This window comes from Pan paniscus, chromosome 23, assembly GCF_029289425.2.
Source record: "Pan paniscus chromosome 23, NHGRI_mPanPan1-v2.0_pri, whole genome shotgun sequence".
Taxonomy (NCBI): domain Eukaryota; kingdom Metazoa; phylum Chordata; class Mammalia; order Primates; family Hominidae; genus Pan; species Pan paniscus.
The window spans coordinates 48,366,608-48,388,726 of NC_085927.1; the positions used below are offsets into that span (position 1 = coordinate 48,366,608).

General features: G+C 44.1%; 1 protein-coding gene across 7 annotated transcripts in view; it reads right to left on the reverse strand.

The window, feature by feature from the left end:
• Window positions 1-5,910: 5,910 nt before the first annotated feature.
• Window positions 5,911-22,119, reverse strand: part of DMC1 (DNA meiotic recombinase 1) — a 53,886-nt gene continuing 37,677 nt past the window's right edge. For all 7 annotated transcript variants that reach the window (XM_003821593.4, XM_055105716.2, XM_055105714.2 and 4 more), the window contains 2 exons: window positions 10,872-10,988; window positions 5,911-9,362 (listed from right to left, as the gene is read on the reverse strand). In XM_003821593.4, coding sequence (XP_003821641.1) covers window positions 9,293-9,362; window positions 10,872-10,988 — 187 coding nt within the window. In that variant the 3' untranslated portion in view covers window positions 5,911-9,292. The remainder of the gene's footprint in view (window positions 9,363-10,871; window positions 10,989-22,119) is intronic.

Consider the following 22,119-nt stretch of genomic DNA (forward strand, 5'->3'; position numbering starts at 1 on the left):
AACTTTTGGAGAACAGAACCAGCACACCGAAGGTGGGGAAAGTGGAGAGAAGGAAAGAACCTGGGCCCTTGATGACATTATAGAGTCACTGTATTAGCCAACTGTGGAGCTGGTTGATTTCTGGACTTCTTATTTGAAATGACATGCTTCCTCATTGTTTAATCTACTTTTTTGAGCTTTGTGTTACTTGTAGCTGAAAGCATTCTAACTGATACACTCCTCAACCAGCTCTTCTAATACAAGTACAAAATCTGAAACAAGTCAGGCATGGTGGCATGTGCCTATAGTCCCAGCTACTTGGGAGGCTGAGGCGGGAGGGTCGCTTGAGCCCAGGCATTTGAGGTTGCATTGAGCTATGATTGTGCCACTGCACTCCAGCCTGGGTGACAGACTGAGACCCCATCTGTAAAACAAACAAACACAGAAAATCTGAAACACCTTGCATAGTATACAATAGGCATTCAATAAGTTTATCATTAATGAGGAAGTAAAAGAAGATTTTGTTGTAAAGAATGCTAATTGCTTATCCAACAACCATTCTTCCTTTCTCCCTTTTCAATTAAGAGTCAGGAGGCTGGCGCTGTGGCTCACACCTGTAATCCCAGCACTTTGGGAGGCCGAGGCGGGAGGATCCCTTGAGCCCAGGAGTTCAAGATCAGCCTAGGTAACATAGTGAAATCTCAGCTCTACAAATAATAAAAAAATTAGCTGGGTGTGGTGGTGTGTGTATGTGGTTCCAGATACTTTCCATATACGTGGAAGGCTGAGGTGGGAGCGTCACTTGAGCCCAGGTGGTTGAGGCTGCAGTGAGCTATGCTTGCCCCACTGCACTCCAGCCTGGGTGACAGAGACCCTGTAACCTCTGAAAAAAAAAATTGAGCGAGAGAGAGAAGACAGGGTCTTGTTCTGTCACCTTGGCTGGAGTGCAGTGACACGATCACAGCTCACTGCCATCTTGGACTCCTAGGCTCAAGCGATCCTCCCGCCTCAGCTGCTGAGTACCTAGGTCTACAGGTGCTCATCACCATGCCTGGCTCCTTTTCCTCCTTAATAACAGAACTCCAAATTTTAGCTGGGCATATTGATGTCTGGAACAAAAGTCTGTATTTTCCTACATCTTTTGTGCATGGGTATGGCCAATGAGATATAAGCACAAGTGTTGTATGGTAGGGCTGCTTTACAGGAGCTGAGTCAGCTAGACAGAGCTTTTCCTTCTTTTTTTTTTCTTTTTGCCCTTCTGCCTTTTATCTTTCTTTCTTTCTTTCTTTTTTTGAGACAGGGTCTCACTGTGTCACCCAGGCTGGAGTGCAGTGGCACAATCTTGGCTCACTGCAACCTCTGCCTCCCGGGTTCAAGAGATTCACCCGCCTCAACCTCCTGAGTAACTGGGAGTACAGGCGCATGCCACCACACCCAGATAATTTTTGTATTTTTAGTAGAGATGAGATTTCACCAGGTTGGCCAGGCTGGTCTCGAACTCCTGTCCTAAAGTGATCCACCTGCCTCAGCCTCCCTAAGTGCTGGGATTACACGTGTGAGCCACTGCACCCAGACTGCCTTTTATCTTTCTTCTCTCAACTTGGTTTCTCTGACTAGAGCTCCAGCTGCCAACTTAGGCAATGAGCTGACCTTGAAGACGGAAGTCAAAAATTAAGATGGTCAAGCAGAAAGATAGAGGCCTGCGGGCCTGATGACAAAGTGGACCCACTGTAGTAGCATCTCTGGACTGCCTAGCTTTAGATTTCTTTTCTATGAGAGAAAAATAAACCTGTATTTTGTTTGGGACACTTATTTTGGGGGTTTTCCCTTATATTCAGTCAAGTAAAATCTAAGCTATCCCTTTAACAACTTCCCTCTCAAAATATTGAAGCCTGGCGTAGGAAAGCACGTGAAGAGTATGAATAATGAGAGCTGTCCCACCCGAGTGTTAAGCAAGCCCCTCCTGGCTTCCCTTTCTCCAGTCCCTGAAGGCGGCACTTGAGAGGCACTCTGTTGTTACCTTGGAGTTCTAGATGGCAAGTGATAGAATCTAACTGGCTAACTAAGGCAAAGGGAAGCTTATTAGAAGGACATTAGGGGCTGAGCGTGGTGACTCATGCCTGTAATCCCAGTGCTTTGGGAGGCCAAGGCGGGTGGATCATCTGAGGTCAGGAGTTCAAGACCAGCCTAGCCAACATGGCAAAACCCCATCTCTATTAAAAATACAAAAATTAGCTGGGTGGGGTTGTGCACACCTGTAATCCCAGCTACTCGGGAGGCTGAGACAGGAGAATCGCTTGAACCCAGGAGGTGGAGGTTGCAGTGAGCCAAGATCACACCACTGCACTCCAGGCTGGGTGACAGAGCTAGAGTCTGTCTCAGAAAAAAAAAAAAAAAAAAAAAAAAAAAAAGGACATTAGGGTTCATTGAATTAGCAGAAGACTGCAGAAAGAGCCTGGGCATGGATGGGAGTCTGAGCCACTCAGCAGTCTAGGAGCCGGAAACCCCAGTCTAGCAGCAGGAACAGTCTGGTCAGGCCCCTGCTACTGCTGCTAGGCCCTGCTGCCCCTGCTCCCCCTGCTGTCACTGCAGGTGTGAGCAGCCTCTAACCCCTGCTGTCATCCTTGTGACTGTCACTTCATATTCAATGTCTCAGGATGCACTACCTGAATTGGGGAGAGGTGACTCTTTGAAAGAAAACAAGTGTTATTATGATGGAGAAATGCAAACTGTGCAACCAAAAAATGTGAAACATTTGCCCTAACAAGCCAGGGTCAGTTGAAGGAGTCCTGACTAGCCACACTTGGTGTCTAAGGCCCAATCCTTCTCCTCACCATGATGAAAGATATCCCTTGTATCTAATCTCTTTCTCTTTCTCTCTCTTTTTCTTTTTTCTTTTCTTTTTTCTGAGACGGAGTTTCACTCTTGTTGCCCAGGCTGGAGTGTAGTGGCACCATCTCGGCTCACTGCAACCTCCGACCATCCGGTTCAAGCGATTTTCTTGCCTCAGCCTCCTGAGTAGCTGGGATTACAGGTGCGCACCACCAAACCCGACTAATTTTTTTGTTGGGGTTTCGCCATGTTGGCCAGGCTGGCCTTGAACTCCTGACCTCAGGTGATCCGCCCTCCTCGGCCTCTCAAAGTGCTGGGATTATAGGCGCGGGCCACTGCGCCTGGCCCAGAATGAATAATCTATGAGGAAAAAGGCATGTTCCTAGTGAGTTTTCTAACTTGATGCATCCCACCAAAGTTAGAAGCAGTAACTTGGCTACTGTGTGGGGAAGGCCTGTTTGAAAACAATAGCAGCACGGAAATCAGCAGAGCAGGAGATGGAGGCAGCAAGATCGAGTCCTGAGGCTGCTGTTCGACACCTTGGCTTTACCTGTGGCTGAAGTCAGCTCTTCCTCTGGATTTTTCAGTTTCGTGAGCCACTGAATTCCTTGTCTTGCATTTGCTAGCATTGTTAGAGGTGTTCAAACCAGAGGGATTCCATCTTGAATAGTGGCTGGGTAAAATAAGGCTGAGACCTACTGGCCTGCATTCCCAGGAGGTTAGGTATTCTTTTTTTTTTTTTTTTTTTTTTTTTTGTGAGATGGAGTTGCAGGCTGGAGTGCAGTGGCGTGATCTCTGCTCACTGCAACCTCCACCTCCTAGGTTCAAGTGATTCTTCTGCCTCAGCCTCTGGAGTAGCTGGGACTACAGGCATGCAACATGACGCCCAGCTAATTTTTGTATTTTTAGTAGAGACGGGTTTCACCATGTTGGCCAGGATCGTCTAGATCTCCTGACCTCGTGATCTGCCCACCTCAGCCTCCCAAAATGCTGGGATTACAGGTGTGAGCCACCAGGCATTCTTAATCTCAGGATGAGACAGGAGGTCACAAAGATACAGGTCACAAAGACCTTGCTGATAAAACAGGATAGGTAAATAAGCTGCCCTAAACCTACCAAAACCAAGGTGGCAATGAAAGTGACCTCTGGTTGTCCTCATTGCTCATTATACACTAATTGTAGTGCATTAGCATGCTAGACACTCCCACCAGTGCCATGACAGTTTACAAATGCCATGACGTCAGGAAGTTATCCTGTATGGTCTAAAAGGAGAGGAACCATCAGTTCCGGGAATTGCCCACTCCCTTCCTGGAAAATTCATGAATAATCTGCCCCTTGTTTAGCACATGCTCAAGAAGTAACCGTAAGTATACTCAGTCAAGCAGCCCATGCTGCTGCTCTGCCTATAGAATAGCCATTTTTTATTCTTTTTTTTTTTTTGAGACAGATTCTGTTGCCTCAGCCTCCTGAGTAGCTGGGACTACAGGTGCCAGCCACCATGCCCGGCTAATTATTGTATTTTTAGTAGAGATGGGGTTTCACCTTGTTGGTCAGGCTGGTCTCGAACTCCTGACCTCATGATCTGCCCACCTCAGCCTCCCAAGTGTTGGGATTACAGGCGTGAGCCACTGTGCCTAGCCTGAAGGCAAGTTTATTAAGAAAGTAGCTGGGGCCAGGTGCAGTGGCTCACGCCTGTAATCGCAGCACTTTGGGAGGCCGAGGCAAGTGGATCACCTGAGGTCAGGAGTTCAAGACCAGCCTGACCAACATGGTGAAACCTCCATCTCTACTAAAAATACAAAAAATTAGCCAGGCGAGGTTAGGCATGCCTGTAACCCCAGCTACTTGGGAGGCTGAAGCAGAATTACTTGAACCCAGGAGGCGGAGGTTGCAATGAGCAGAGATTGCACCATTGCACTCCAGCCTGGGCAACAAGAATGAAATCCCTCTCAAAAAAAAAAAAAAAAAAAGAAAAAAGGGAAAAAGAAAGTAGCAGGGCACGGTGGCTCACGCCTGTAATCCCAGCACTTTGGGAGGCTGAGGTGGGTGGATCACCTGAGGTTAGGATTTCGAGACCAACCTGGCCAACATGGTGAAACCTCGTCTCTACTAAAAATACAAATATTAGCCGGGTGTAGTGGCGGGCGCCTGTAATCCCAGCTACTTGGGAGGCTGAGGTAGGAGAATCGTTTGAACCTGGGAGTGGAGGTTGCAGTGAGCCAAGATTGCACCACTGCACCCCAGCCTGGGTAGCAGAGGAAGACTCCATCTCAAAAATAAGTCAATAAATAAACAAACAAACTTGTTTTTGCTTTACTCTATGGACTCACCCCAAATTCTTTCTTGGGTGAGGTCCAAGAACTCTCTCGGGTCTGGATTAGGACCCTTTTCTGGTAACAGTATGTTTCTGTGGCTTGCAACCAAAAGAGTCCTAACCAATAAACCCTCTTTTTTGAGTGCTCCTCTCCCCTATATAGGCCAGAAATAGACCAGACCTATGTCTACACTCAAATGGAGAGTGGAGGACTGGAAAGCCATGGTCCTTTGCTCACAGGAAACAAATTGAACCCCGGCCTAGAAAAGCTCAGTGGGCACTGGTGATTTTCCTGCTGGCCCAGATACCTGCATAATCTGCAGTTCTGTCCCAAAGTTGGGCCCCAAGTTACAGCTTTTTAGTTCACATTCTAACACTCAGCCACTGTTCTCCAAAGCCGGACACGTAAGAGTGGCTGGACCCAGAGAGATTTCCAGCCTTAGCCAGATGCCATATTGAAACCAGCTTCTCCACTGAACTCTAGGCCTTTGTTTTGGGCCCTGTTTTCCAACCCAAATGCCCACTTCTTGGTAAATTGTCCTTTGTCAGGGGTACTCTGCTTAACCCAGAAAAATTCTCTGAATTTCAAGTCTTGAGAGTTTTATTTCTGTCCCTACTAAAAGACTCTGGGCTGCTATGCAAATTGGTCCACCCCCTCTCCAGGGCTCCTCATACCAGGGAATCTCTAGGAGATGCTCAGTTTTTATCAAGGATGTTGTCAAAGCTATTTAAATTGTACATTTATAGGATAGTCAGATGTGGCCACAGGAGGAAAGATAGGAGAGGCTTGTAGAAGAAAGTTTATTATACTCAGGTCCTAAAGAGGGGGTCACCACATGCCATGCAGAGATCACTGGGGAATGTGGGGGTAGTCAGGAGGCAGAACACTGGGATGGGGGAGAGCTTGGGCCATGGCCTTTATTGACGTTTCTGAGGCAGGGCAGGTTAAACAGTTGAGGAGTGGCCAGTTGAATAATCTTTTTCTTTTTCTTTATTTTTCTTTTTTGAGACAGGGTCTCACTGTCGCCCAGGCTGGAGTACAGTGGTGCCATCACGGCTCATTGCAGCCTCGACTTCCTGGGCTTAAGTGATTCTCCCATCTCAGCCTCTGAGTAGCTGGGACTACAGACATGCCATCACACCTAGCTAACTTTTGTTTGTTTTTTGAGACCAGGTTTCACCATGTTGCCCAGGCTGAAATTTCAATAGGCTCTAAATTAGATGGGTGGCCCCTAGTTGCCTAGTAGCAGGGCCTGGGATGATTAAGGGAAAGGAATAGTCTCTTCTGGAGTGTAAGGGCCAGATAGAGCTAGGATGGCTGTAGATTAGTTAGTTTGCGCATAAAGGCATGCTCTTGGCTAGTGCCTTTGCTATCTCTAAGAATTGGCTATCTCTGATAGGGGCAGTCTCTCCCCAGCTAGAATGATTTTTCAAGATGTTAAAACAGGCTGGGCGTGGTGGCTCACGCCTGTAATCCTAGCATTTTGGGAGGCTGAGGCAGGTGGATCACCTGAGGTCAGGAGTTCGAGACCAGCCTGGCTAACATGGTGAAACCCCATCTCTACTGAAAATACAAAAAATTAGCGAGCATTGTGGTGGGCGCCTGTAATCCTAGCTACTCAGGAGGCTGAGGCAGGAGAATCACTTGAACCCAGGAGGAGGAGGTTTCAGTGAGCTGAGATTGCGCCATTGCACTCCAGCCTGGGCAACAAGAGTGAAACTCTGTCTCAAAACAAAAAACAAAACAAAACAAAACAAAAAAGTTAAAACAGCATAATACACAGAAAATTTAAAATATACACAATGAATCAAGTAACAAAGCCTTACTTTCCCTAGGACAAAAGTGTGCCTTTATATTTGCATACGAAAATAAGCCATTTAAGTGATTTTGCAGAATGCAGAAAATCTGCTCCTAGATGACTTTATTTCTGCTTATTCAGGGAAGCAGCTTCTGTGGTTTTCAAAAGGTAAAAGGAAGAAAAAAAGCTCCTATTTCCCAGTAGCCTGCATTGTGAACAATTTCTACTTGCCAAGTTAGTCTCTGTTTTCTTTCCATATCCCAGCTCCTATACCTTTGCAGTCTCTCAGCTTAACCTTTCCCCTCCCATTTTCGGAATTTTACTTTTTTTTTTTTTTTTTTTGAGACGGAGTCTCGCTCTGTCGCCCAGGCTGGAGTGCAGTGGCATGATCTCAGCTCACTGCAACCTCCGCCTCCTGGGTTCATGAGATTTTCCTGCCTCAGCCTCCTGAGTAGCTGGGATTACAGACGTGCGTCATCACGCTCAGCTAATTTCATATTTTTAGTAGAGATGGGGTTTCACTGTGTTGGCCAGGCTGGTCTCAAATTCCTGACCTCAAGTGATCCACCCACCTCGGCCTCTCAAAGTGCTGGGATTACTGGTGTGAGCTACCGCACCCAGCAGAATTTTACTTTTTCTTTAAGGGTCAATCCAAGATTACACTGCTTATGAATTAATTATATAATCATTTGCTGTCTTGTTTTCCTAAATATTAGTCTTTTCTCTTAACTAGTGTACACATGCTTTATGTGTAGGAACCACATTTTCCTTGTTTATTCTTTAGCGCTTAGCATTAATAATAATTAGTGAGTGAATAATTTCATGAATAATCAAATACCTTTTGTAACAAATGGTACTTCGAATACTTGAATTTTCTTCACTTTACTTCCTTTTTTTTTTTTTTTTGAGACAGGGTCTCACTCTGTGACCCAGGCTGGAGTGCAGTGGCTCTATCTTGGCTCAATGCAACCTTCGCCTCCTGGGCTCCAGCAATCCTCCCACTTCAGCTTCCTGACTAGCTGGGACCTCAGGCACACACCAGCACGCCTGGCTAATTTTTTTGTATTTTTGTAGAGATGGGGTTTTGCCATATTGCCCAGGCTGGTCTTCAAACTCCTGGGCTCAAGCAATTCACTCACCTTGGCCTCCCAAAGAGCTGGGATTATAGGTGTGAGCCACCATGCCCAGCCCTGGAATTTTCATGTAAGTTGATGTAACATTAAAGTCTATAAAGATTGAAGTCTATAAAGCTCTTCATTGTATATTGTCATTAGTGTATTAATTTTTACATATTTTCACCATACATGCATTTTGAAAACAGGATTTTATTTGTTTAACAATCAAAATAATATCTTTTACACATTTCTAAGATTAGTATTCAGAAATTTTACATTTAAATTAATTTTAACATTTTTAAAAAGTTTTTTTTTTTTTTTGAGACGGAGTCTCACTCTGTCACCTAGGCTGGAGTGCAGTGGTGCCATCTTGGCTCACTGCAATCTCTGCCTCCTGGGTTCAAGCAATTCTCCTGCCTCAGCCTCCAGAGTAGCTGGGATTACAGGCACATGCCACTGCGCTTGGCTAATTTTTGTATTTTTACTAGAGATGGGGTTTCTCCATGTTGGCCAGGCTGGTCTTGAACTCCTGACCTCTAGTGATCCACCTCCCTTGGCCTCCCAAAGTGCTGGGATTACAGGTGTGAGCCACCACGCCCAGCCATAAATACATTTTTTAAAAGTAATTTCTGCTTGTCAAAGTCAAATGATTTAAAATTTGGCTTAATTTAATGTCTGTTTTCTGTTGCTATAAAGGTGAATATGCAGTTTGATATTATAAATAGAAAGAGCTTTTGTGTGTGTGTCCTATAAACATTCCTCCCTTAAATCCTCTTGTGGAAAAACATCTAGCTCTGTAAGTCAGTGGCACTGTACCCTAGAAAAATGGTGAAGGGAAAGTCCTTAGGAGAATGGGACATTTCTGAACTCTTAGACTTTCTGTTTAGTGGCTCACTTTGAAAAGTGAAAGGGAGGGAATCACGTACTCCTTTCCCAACAACTAGTTTTCCATAGGTATATATACATACACAGAGTGAGAGAATTTCAATAGGTATATATATCTACTATATATGTCAGGTATACACACACAAACACATACACAAACATACATATACATATCCCTGAGTTTACATACAATGTATAGTTATCATGAATCAGGGACTTTTAAGATAAATATAAGATTCAAATCTCTTTTGCTGACTTTAGTAACATGTGGGAAAAAACCTCTATTTCAAGATGTGAAATTGGAGACTGCTTTTCCATTTCTTCAGCTCCTAATAAGCACTAAGAAGCAATTTGCATCAATTCACCACCTACTCCTTGGCATCCCCAATTCCTCCAGCAGTTATTGCGAAGGTGGCTTCATTTTCAGGCATCTCAGGACTAACAGAATACAAGGGAACAGAAGTTTATAAAAAGCTCTATTTCTATAAATACTATATTCATGTCACAGGCATTATGTGCCCATCAGTCTGAATCTCCAGAGACATCTCAGAGTTGGTACAACCAAATGTGGCCTACAGAACTTACCCAGAAGTATTATTAACCCTCACAAACATTTATTGAGCAACTTCTATATATAAAGTTCTGAATGTCAAGAAAAATTACTCCAAACTTGGAAACAGGTGAAAGGATAACTGGATGTTCTTTCATTTATTTATTTTAATCTTTTTTTTTTGGCGAAGTCTCGCTTTTGTCCCCCAGGCAATGGTGAGATCTCGTCTCACTGCAACCTCTGCCTCCTGGGTTCAAGCCATTCTCCTGCCTCAGCCTCCCGAATAGCTGGGATTACAGGTGCCTGCCACCACGCCCGGCTAATTTTTGTATTTTTAGTAGAGACGGGGTTTCACCATGTTGGCCAGGCTGGTCTTGAACTCCTGACCTCAGGTGATCCGCCTGCCTCGGCCTCCCAAAGTGCTGGGATTACAGGCGTGAGCCACTGCGCCTGGCCAACTGGATGTTCTTTTAGTATAGTGTCAGGCATTGTATAGCAGCCCCTTAGAGGTTTATCTGATTCTATAGGGGTATGCACCTTTCTCATGACTAGACTAATGTAGGAGCAAACTGTAAAATACTTTGAAATAAATTAAAAGATTACTGAGTACCTTCCATGGAAACATAGGTTGTCTAGCACATCCTCCCAGGTTATCCAATTCTTTATTGTTTTTTGTTTTTGTTTTTTTTTTTTGAGATGGAGTCTCGCTGTGTCGCCCGGGCTGGAGTGCAGTGGCGCGATCTCGGCTAGTCTCAAACTCCTGGCCTCAGGTGATCCGCCCACCTCGGCCTCCCAAAAGTGCTAGGATTACAGGTGTGAGCCACTGTGCCCGGCCAAAATCTGTAATTCTTAATTAAACACGTAAAGTGCTGAGAAAGAATATAGGGTATAATATACTGAGTAGCCTAGACTGTAAGGGTTAGGGAAAGGTTCCCTGAGAAAGTGATGTTTAAACTGAAACCTGAAAAACAAATAGAGTTAACCTGGCAAAAAGAAAGGAGGATATGTTCCCATACTTGATACTTACCTTGTACTTAACACAATTTAATTGGAATTGATGATTTCATTATCTAGGTGTATGCTTTGAAAGGTCAGGGACCAAGTCTATGTGTCAATAGAATCCCTCAATCCCTAGTACCTAGTAACAGTAGGGACTTCCCAATAAATTGAATAATTTTTTAGAAGGAAATTCAAACACACAGCATCTGGCAGTAATAATTACAGCCTTGTGGTGGCTCACACCTATAGTCCCAGCACTTTGGGAGCCCAAGGTGGGAGGATCACTTGAGCCTAGGAGTTTGAGACCAGCTCGGGCAACATGGCAAAACCCCGTCTCTACACACACACACACACACACACACACACACACACACACACACAGAATAAAAAAAATTTACCTGTCATAAATCTTGGCAATTCTGAGCTCTCCTCTTCCCTTTCGCAAGCTTATTCTTGTTGTTGAAGCATGAGCCAGAATGTGTCCCCCAATGGGTTTTTTGGGATCTGCCTGAAAGCTGAATTAATAAAATACTCTTTCAGGTTTCATCATATGGACTATACATGGCAATATCTGCAATTACAAGGCAATCTTTCTGTGGTGGATGTCAGGAGTTGGAATAAGTGTATATTCTAAACAAGCAGAGGCTTGTTCATAAACTAAGGAGTGGGGTGAGTTTTGGAGCTGCTATATACCCCATCTAGTCTAGGCTTTTGAGATTCCTATGATAAATAGTTTATATTTTGTTTGACTTTTTTTTTTGAGATGGAGTCTAGCTGTGTCGCCCAGGCTGGAGTGCAGTGGTGTGATCTCACTCACTGCAACCCCTGCCTCCTGGGTTCAAGCGATTCTCCTGTCTCAGCCTCCCAGGTAGCTGGGATTACAGGTGCCCACCACCACGCCCAGCTAATTTTTTGTATTTTTAGTAGAGATGAGGTTTCACTGTGTTGGCCAGGCTGGTCTCGAACTCCTGACCTCATGATCTGCCCGCCTCGGCCTCCCAAAGTGCTGGGGTTACAAGCACGAGCCACCGCGCCCAGCCTGACTTTAAAAAATGAGATTACTGGCTGGGCGCGGTGGCTCGTGCCTGTAATCCCAGCACTTTGGGAGGTCGAGGTGGGTGGATCACTGAGGTCAGAAGTTCGAGACTAGCCTGGCCAACATGGCAAAAACCCATCTCTACTAAAAATACAAAAATTAGCCAGGTGTGGTGGCGTGCGCCTGACGCTTGTAATCCCAGCTACTCTGGAGGCTGAGGCAGGAGAATTGTTTGAACCCAAGAGGTGGAGGCTGCAGTTAGCTGAGATCAGCCACTGCATTCCGGCCTGGGCAACAGAATAAGACTCCTTCTCAAAAAACAAACAAACAAAAACAGAAAGAAAAAAAGAAAATGTGGGCTTAGAAATCATCAATAAGGGAACAGCACAAACTAAAGGTTATACTTGATCAAAATAAACTATGATATAGCATAATAGCTTCAGTTCTGAAAGAATATAGTTACAAGTCAATTCAAGTTGTGCTTGCTCCATTAAAGTGTTCATGATTCTGGTCACTCTAAGCTTCAGGCTTGGTATAGCAAGGATGTAGCTGACTGGCATGAGGTTAAATATTTAGACTGTAGGTTCGTCGGGATAAGAAGCTTTTTGGTAAAGGAGTTTGCTGAGATAAACTGCTACTTGATTAAATGGCTCAGAGGTTAGGACCAGAAGACCCCTGGTTGGTGCTGAATAGGATTAAGATTCAGTAGAAGCTGGACACTATGGCACATATCTGTAGTCCCAGCTACTTGAGAGGCTGAAGCAGGAGGACCACTTGAGCCCAGGAATTCAGAGGCTAGCCTGGGCACCATAGTGAGGCCCTCTTAAAAACATTTTTAAAAAAATGTTTTAAATGCAAATGCAGCAGGTCCAACATAGGAACAAGGACAAAGAGTTAGTTTTGGAGTGAACCACTATCAAGAAAGTAGTAGCCAGACAGTTGAGACTAACGGCAGTTAAGAAGTCAGAAAGCTGGGTTGCTTTGCCAGGCACCTGACAGGGTAGTAAAGCAATAAAGCCTTCTCAGTTGGATAAAATAGCTAGATAAGTGAGTTGTCTCTATAATGCTTACAGATCGATGCCACTTAACTTTTCAGGTCACCCTACCTTACAGGTGGTTCTTCATGGTTTTAAAATAATCTTATGTTCTATATAGATGGGCTGCTTGAGACCCTGAGGATATTCTCAACTGAGCTATGAACTCCGAGCCTGCAAACACTGTATTTATGCTTCTGTAATGTACTTTTCATGTTCTGCCTTTAGTACTATTATTTATTTACTTATTGTATTCCTTCTTAATTCCTCTCTTATTCTCTATCACTAAGCTCCTTAAGGGCAGACTATATTGTGTTTAGTTCTGCACAACCAGGCACACAGTGGGTGTTCAAAATTGTTTTTTCAGCTACGTGGGAGGCTGAGGCAGGAGAATCGCTTGAACTCGGAAGGCAGAGGCTGCAGTGAGCTGAGATTGCGCCACTGTACTCTAGCCTGGGTGACAGAGTGAGACTGTCTCAGAAAAAAAAAAAATAGTTTTTTCAGCTTAAGATATTTATGCTACAACAATTCCAAGGGGAATATTGGACTGCAAAAAGATTGGTGTTTTCACAGAAGTTAAGAAAAAATAAAATTGAGACCAGTTGGAAATTTCTATCAAAAGGAGCTAAGAACGGATAGTCAAGGTTAGCTAAATGGGCAGAGAGAAGTCTGAACACAATGCTACTGCTTCTCCCAGCTAGTCTCTCAATGCTGCTCATTCTCCTGTGTGAGCATGGTTGGCTTTACTGCCTAACCTTCAGTAGTCTCCTTAAGCCCCCTTTTCCATTCTTATCCCCTCACCTTGGACGACATTGCCTGCTATTTTATAAAGAAAATAAGGGCTTGGCCGGGCGCGGTGGCTCATGCCTGTAAGCCCAGCACTTTGGGAGGCTGAGGCAGGCAGATCACAAGGTCAGGAGTTTGAGACCAGCCTGGCCAATATGGTGAAACCTTGTCTCTACTAAAAATACAAAAATTAGCTGGGTGTGGTGGCGTGCACCTGCAGTCCCAGCTACTCAGGAAGCTGAGGCAGAAGAATCACTTGAACCCAGGAGGCAGAGGTTGCAGTGAGCCGATCGCGCCACCGGTGGCCCTCCAGCCCAGGCGACAGAGCGAGATTCCATCTCAAAAAAATAAAATAAAACAAAATAAAATATAATAAAACTAATAAATAAAAAAGAAAATAAGGGCTCTCAGGAGGACATTTCCTCAACTTCTTCTTTCTGTCCACCACCTATATACTTAACTACAGTTGTACTCATGTTTTCTCCTTCCCTCTAAAACTTCCTTTTTTCTGATTTCAGAAAGTCTTCTTATCCTTGATGACTTTGCACACATTACTCCCTCTGAAATGAAATCTCCTTTCCCCACCGTGTCTGCTCATTCAGCTCCTACAGCCTTCAAGTGTCCTCCCTTCTAGGAACCCTTGCCTGGTTCCCTGAAACAGTAGAAACTGGCCTCCTCTGTGCTTTCCAACAGTCTGTATTCTTTTATTAAAGCACACTACAGGCGGGCGCAGTAGCACTTTGGGAGGCCGAGGCGGGCAGATCACCTGAGGTCAGGAGTTCAAGATCAGCCTGACCAACATGGAGAAACCCCGTCTCTACTAAAAATACAAAATTAGCCGGGTGTGGTGGCACATGCCCGTAATCCCAGCTACTCAGGAGGCAGAGGTAGGAGAATCGCTTGAACCTGGGAGGCGGAGGTTGTGGTGAGCTGAGATCGCACCATTGCACTCCAGCCTGGGCAACAAGAGCCAGACTACGTCTCAAAATAAATAAATAAATAAATAAATTAAGCACACTACATGGTAATTTTAAATGTATGGGTCTTATTCCCCAACTATACTCTAAATATCTGTTCATCTTTGAAACTCCAGCGCCTGGAAAAGTGCCTATAATATACAGGGTACTTCATAAATATTGCAGAATGAATACAGAGATGACAATTTGGGACTCCCTGGTCTAGGTCCTTCTTGGACACAGATTTGTGTCATATCTTCAAAACTGTAATTCAGGGAACTTTTGAAGAGTGTTCTGACAGAGGCAAATATAAAAGAAGATAGATTCCCCCAGTTGAAGCACCATGCCTCCCATGCCATTATAGATAACCTAAACAAGACTGGGAAGCTAGAGCTTCTAGATGTATAGCCATGATTTTTTTTTCTTAGCAAACTATTGTTTGCTGTTACTAGTGTGGTACCCAGTGTGCACAAAAGAATAGAGACAATTGCTTGTCATTACTGTAGGTGAAGAGCCTGAATGTTAAGAACATTATTTCCAAAAGGAGATGATTTTGAATCACCCAAATGGGGAAATAAATTATAGCATTTGCAAAAGGGCAAAGAAAACATATAGGAATGAGGCTGGGCACAGTGGCTCACACCTGTAATCCCAGCCCTCTGGGAGGCTGCGGCAGGTAGATCCCTTGAGCCCAGGAGTTCAAGACCAGTCTGGACAACATGGTAAAACCCCATCTCTACAAAAATACAACAATTATCTGGGCATGGTGGTGCATGCCTGGAGTCCTGGCTACTCAGGAGGCTGACGCAGGAAGATCTCTCAAGTCCAGGAAGTTGAGGCTGCGGTGAGTGGTCATTGTGCCACTACACTCCAGTCACTCCAGCCTGGGTGACAGAGCAAGACCTTGTCTCAAAAATAAAATAAAATACATAAAATAAAAGAAAAAAAAGAAAAAGAAAGATATTATGGGGATAAAAAAGTCTAACAAATGATTAATAAACTAAGAAGTTATATCAAAATAGGCTGTGACATAGCAGCCTTAGCTCCAGGAGACTATCAAGCCAATTCAAATTTTGTTTGTTTGATATAATCCATAGGTTTAAAAGAAAGGAAAACAAACAAATTTTGTTTGTTCCACTAAGGTGTTCAGGATTTTGTGTCAAATTTATGGATTTTTTTTTTTGAGACGGAGTCTTACTCTGTTGCCCAGGCTGGAGTGCAATGCCGTGATCGCGGCTCACTGCAATCTCCACCTCCCGGGTTCAAGCGATTCTCCTAGCTTAGCTTCCTGAGTAGCTAGTAGTAGATTACAGGTACATGCCACCACGCCCGGCTAATTTTTGTATTTTTAGTAGAGACGGGGTTTTACCATGTTAATCAGGCTGGTCTCGAACTCCTGACCTCATGATCTGCCCACCTCAGCCTCCCAAAGTGCTGGGATTACAGGCGTGAGCCACCACGCCTGGCCAAATTTATGGCTCTTAACCTTTCTTGTAGGTCACTAACACTTTGCTAATTTAATAAAAACATCCCCCCCCACCAAAAAAAGGGCACATATACACACATACAAAAATTTTTGTGTAAGTCTGGGAAATTCATAACCTTCTCTGGTGTACATGGGTATTAATAATAATAATAATAACTAAGATTTACTGAGTCCTTGCTATGTGGCAGACATTCTTCTAAGTCATCAAATTTTTTCCCCTTGCTTGGATTCCATATCTAGTAAATAATTTCAGATTAAAATTTGGATTCCTATTGAGGTCTACTTACAGGGAGAGAATGTGCTGGTCACATGAATCTCAAATGTAGCTACATTTTCATTGTCAATAAACTGGCCATCTGGTTCTTCATTCAGTCTCATGAGCTTGATTAATGTGTGTCTGCCCCCAAGAAACAGATTGGTTCTTAGTAAGCTGACCAAATCAAATCTCTGCCTGCAAGGCTGAGGGCTCTGGACTATGGTCAATCCACTGGAGAAATGGATACATCCCTGCAAAACCAGCCATTCCCCAGGCAGAAGCAGTCCTGATACACTGTGTGTTGTATGAGCTATGGAATTAGACCTGAGTTCAAATTCTGGCTTTTTAGCCATATGACTTGAAGAAAATTGTTTAACCATTCTAAATCTCTCCTTCTTCTTTTATTTTTTTTTTTAGACAGCATCTTTCTCTGCCACCCAGGCTAGAGTTCAGTGCCAGGATCTCAGTTCACTGCAGCCTCCGCCTCCCCAGTTCAAGCGATTCTCCTGCCTCAGCCTCTGGAGTAGCTGGGACTACAGGCGCCCGCCACCAAGCCCGGCTAAGTTTTATATTTTCAGTAGAGACAGAGATTCACCATGTTGGCCAGGCTGGTCTTGAACTCTTGACCTCAAGTGATCCGCCCCCCTTGGCCTCCCAAAGTGTTGGGATTACAGGTGTGAGCCACTGCACTGGACCTCCTTTTTCTCCTTTTTTTTTTTTTTTTGAGACGGAGTCTTGCTCTGTCATCCAGGATGGAGTGCAATGGCACAATCTTGGCTCACTGCAACCTCTGCTTCCCGGGTTCAAGCAATTCTCCCTGCCTCAGCCTCCCAAGTAGCTGGGATTACAGGCACCCATCACCATACCAGATAATTTTTGTATATTTAGTAGAGACGGGGTTTTGCCATGTTAGTCAGGCTGGTCTCGAACTCCTGACCTCAGATGATCCACCTGCCTCAGCCTCCCAAAGTGCTGGGATTACAGGTGTGAGCCACCATGCCCGGCCTTACTTCTTCATTTTTAATGGGGGATAATAACTGTACTTAATAGTTGTAAAATAAAATGCAATAATTCAGGTAAGGCATAACTCCAGTGACTGCAATTATTTACCTGCTTTCCTAATCCTGACTTAAACATTTATTACCTATATTACCTTGGGGTACCTTTATGAACCTCAGTTTCTTTCACTATAAAATGGGAATAAAAAGACTTTACCTCTTAAGGCATTGTGAGGATTCAAGATATATTGAAATTTTTTTTTTTTTTTTTTTTGAGACAGAATCTCACTCTGTCACCCAGGCTAGAGTGCGGTGGCATGATCTCGGCCCATTGCAACCTCCACCACCCAGGCTCAAGCAATTCTCCTGCCTCAGCCTCCCGAGTAGCTGGGATTACAGGTGTGCGCCATCACACTCAGCTAATTTTTTTGTACTTTTAGGAGATACAGAGTTTCATCATGTTAGCCAGGATGGTCTCAAACTCCTGACCTTAAATAATCTGCCCGCCTTGGCCTCCCAAAGTGTTGGGATTACAGGTGTGAGCCACTGCGCCCGGCCTGAATCTTGAATATTATACATACAAGGCTCCTATGTGCCAGGAACTGTACCTGTTCACTTACATACATTTGTTCTATCCTTACGGCAATCTTGGCACATAAGAGATCCTCGATAAAGGATAATTATTGGCTGGGCACAGTGGCTCACGCTTGTAATCCCAGCACATTGGGAGGCCAAGGTGGGCAGATTGCTTGTTTGATCCTTTGGAGGCCCAGGAGTTTGAAACTAGGCTGGCAACAGGGTGAAACCCTATATGTACAAAAAATGCAAAAAATTAGCCCAGTGTGGTGGCATGTGCCTGGTTCTGTGCTGCCTTGGAGGCTGAGGTGGGAGGATCACTTGAGCCTGGGAGGCCAAGGCTGCAGTGAGCTAAGATCATGCCACTGCACTCCAGCCTGGGCAACAGAGACCCTGTCTCAAAAACTAAACTAAACTAAAATACATAGGATAACTATTATTTAACTAAACAATTCAGCTAAAACAGTCACTCTGTCAGTGAAAAGTAGACCAGGAAACTTTTCTTAAAGTTTCTTTGAACTTCCTGACTATTACAGCAGTTATAACCAAGTCTTGAGGTGAAGTACAAGAAGGTGTAATAGCATTCCACATTCTTTTAGAGGGCTTTAATTTTCTTCTATTTCTTTCCTTCTTTCTTTCTTTTTTTTTTTTTTTTTGACAGAGTTTCGCTCTTATCGCCCAGGCTGGAGTGCAGTGGCACCATCTCGGCTCACCACAACCTCCGCCTCCCAGGTTCAAGCAATTCTCGTGCCTCAGCCTCCCAAGTAGCTGGGACTACAGGTGTGTGCCACCATGCCCTGCTAATTTTTGTATTTTTAGTAGAGACGGGGTTTCACCATCTTGGCCAGGCTTGTCTTGAACTCCTGACCTCATGATCCACCTGCCTCGGCTTCCCAAAGTACTGGGATTACAGGCGTGAGCCACCGTACCCGGCCAATTTTCTTGTATTTCTGACCAAGTAAAAACAGCTTCAGAAAACCACCCACAAACCTCCTTGAGCCTATCATCTTATTTCTTCTTCTTTTATATTTTCTTCTCTTCTTCTTTTTTCCTTTTGTCAGGGAACTGGGGAGTATGGCGAGGAGGAAGAGATGGGGGTGGATATTAGTAGTAAAGAGGGAATGACAATATTTCACTTCTCCCCCTCTGGTTGAACAGGATATGGCATATTATATTGTTGAGGGTAAGACCCAAAACAGCCTGACCTGGCAATGTCAAATTAGGATGCTGGGGTCATGAAACATATATAGAGTTATGGTATAGGATGGGGAAGATGGTACAAGGTTCAAGTAGCATTAACTTTGATGTCAAAGATACCTGGGTTCAAATCCTGGCTCCCACATTTTTAAATTCTGGAATTGGGCAAACGCTAAGTATTCTGAGCCTCTGTTTCCACCTTTATAAATTAGGAATAATCATCATGCCTACCTTAAATACTGCTTAGAGTGTGGATCTTGAGGGGCATGGGCAAGGGCAAGCTTGAGGGACAATAAGTACTCTTGATGCATTTTACTTGCTAAGGAGTGAGATTACAGATGGCATTTTCGAGAAGTGGTCCATTGAGGAGAGAAAGATTGAACTTGCTCAAGAATGAGGAGGCTTTTTTGGAGATGGAGTCTTGCTCTGTCGCCCAGGCTGGAGCGCAGTCACATGATCTCAGCTCACTGCAACCTCAGCCTCCTGGGTTCAAGCAATTCTCCCTGCCTCAGCCTCCCAAGTAGCTGGGATTACAGGAACCCCCCACTACACCTGGCTAATTTTTGTATTTTTAATAAAGATGCAGTTTTGCCATGTTGGCCAGGCTGGTCTCGAACTCCTGACCTCAGGTGATCCACCTGCCTCAGCCTCCCAAAGTGTTGGGATTACAGTTGTGAGCCATGCCTGGCAGGGGAGGCTTTGAGATTTTGGGAAGATGGGGGAAAGGGGAGTACCGCCAAAGAAGAATTTTGAGGAAAGAGAAGAGGTGGTTAAAAAAAAAGGGTATGTTTAAGAAGTTTCGTTAAGTAATTCTCCCCTCTGTCTTTTCCCAAAATATGCAGAAAAATATACACTTTTTTCAACATTTTAAAGATGGAATTCTGGGTTCTTTTTTGGGGGTGGAGGTGAGATGGGGAGGGATTCAACAACATACTGAGATTGGCTTCACAAAAACAAGAGGGAGGTCCAAGGAGGCTGTGAGTTACATTGGGGTCACATGAGAATTAGATAAGATGATGCATAAAAGCACCTGGCACATGGTAAGTAATCAATAAACATAAATTAATTTTGAGAGGGAGGAAAATGCAGTTCAAATAGTTTAAATCACTTGTACAAGGTCACTACGCTAGTGACCCTGGTTTAATGTTTTTTCTCTAATCATATTGCCTCTTAATTTATGCTAATGATGTTGGATCAGAAGGTGACATCCTTAGGATGGGTGTGGTGGCTCACACCTGTAATCCCAGCACTTTGGGTGAGGTGGGCGGATCGCCCGAGGTCAGGAGTTCAAGACCAGCCTGGCCAACATGGTGAAACCCTGTCTCTACTAAAAATACAAAAATTACCCAGGTGTGGTGGCATGCTCCTGTAATCCAAGTTACTCAGGAGGCTGAGGCAGGAGAATCTCTTGAACCTGGGAGGCGGAGGTTGCAGTGAGCCAAGATCATGCCATTGCTCTCCAGCCTGGGTGACAACAAACAAACAAAAAGAAGGTGACATCCTTAGAGAATAAACTGACTGTACATTTACAAGACTGCAAATGTTCTACGGTGACTTTTTGTTTTCCCAAAACAAATACACAAATGAAGTAGGTGGCAACATCATGGTCTTATTTGTTGTTCATCTTGTTATTTGCCCCAGTGTGGGACTTTATGGACTGACACTTTGACTTTTTATCTCCAAGTCTTCATCAACTGGATCATTCCAGTTCTAAAGTCTGTATCTGTAAGCCTCATCTAGGAGCTACTCCTCTTGCTATATCGTATGGCAGCTCCTCGCCTCTATAATTTCGTTCCTTTTTAATAAGATGTGCAATCAAGTATAATGCATGGGATATAAGCCCCAATTATTGTCAGTGTACTTGCGGACTCATACCAATTATAGTGATATTTCCCTGACAGGCCCCAGGGGAACTGCAGCTTGGAGTTTCTTAACACTGAGAAACAAAGATATTTTCTTTATGGGAGGTTTCCTAATAGTATTTAAAATCCTTTAGTTTAAAATTGTCCTTTTTTTTCCCATTTAACTGTGGCAACTTTTGTGCTTTATATAAAGACAAGCATTTAATTTGTATTGTTATAATTTAATATACTTTATTAACATACCAATTATAGTGAACCTTGTTTCCTAACAATTCAGCTAGGTGGAGGAGATGATGTTTCAGAGTTGACTTACCCAGTAAAAATACTAGCCTTTGTCACTTTGTCTAGCACTTTACTTAGCTTCTTCATTTTCAGTCTCCTCCCCATTCCAACTCCCTCTTCAATTATCTGTCACCTCTTTATTTCTTTCATTGTCTTATCGGAATTAATTAAAAATTGTTTTACTCTTTTTGAAACTTTCTACAAATATAAGAAAAAGAACCCCTATCTGACCTAATTTCCGCTGATTTCCTTTGCCTTCTAACTCTAGAGTGACAGTTTTGGCCTCTTCAATGTTCCCTCCCGACACCTGAAGAAAGAACATTGCTCTTTAACTTGTACTGTTTTATTTGAATGCAACCCACTTCCTCCCTCTGAGCCAATGAGTCATTTTCTCTTTTTAAAACGAGCCTTAAAAATCTTCCATTTCTCTTCAGTTTAAAATTATTCTCTTTGTGAAGCACTTCATGTCCTGTGTATGAAAGTCATCCCATAAAACAGAGATGATTGCCTTAACCACTCAGCGACTATACTATAGACAATGTGTGACTTACCAAGACTAAAATTTTGAGTTGAATGGACATCATTTATTGTCTTTCTTTTTTTTTTTTTTTCTTTTTTGAGACAGAGTCTCACTCTGTCACCCAGGCCGGAGTGCAGGGGTGTGATCTCGGCTCACTGCAACCTCCCCTCCCGGGTTCAAACGATTCTTCTGCCTCAGCCTCCCAAGTAGCTGGGATTACAGGCACGCGCATTTACGCCCGGCTAATTTTTATATTTTTAGTAGAGACAGGGTTTCGCCATGTTGGCCAGCCTGGTCTCGATCTCCTGACCTCGTGATCCACCTACCTTGGTCTCCCAAAGTGCTGGATTACAGGAGTGAGCCACCACACCCGTTCACAAGACTTTTTTTTTTTTGAGACAGGTTCTCACTGTCTTGCCCAGGCTGGAGTGCAGTGGTGCAAACATGGCTCACTGCAGCCTTGACCTCCCAGGCTCAAGCAATCCTCCTGCCTCAGCTTCCCAAGTAGTTAGGACTACAGGCATGTGCCACCATGCTTGGCTAATTTTTAATTTTTTTTTAGAGACGAGGTCTCTCTATGTGACTTAGGCTCCTGGGCTCAAGCGATCCTCCTGCCTCGGCCTCCCAAAGTGCTGGGATTACAGGCGTGAGCCACCG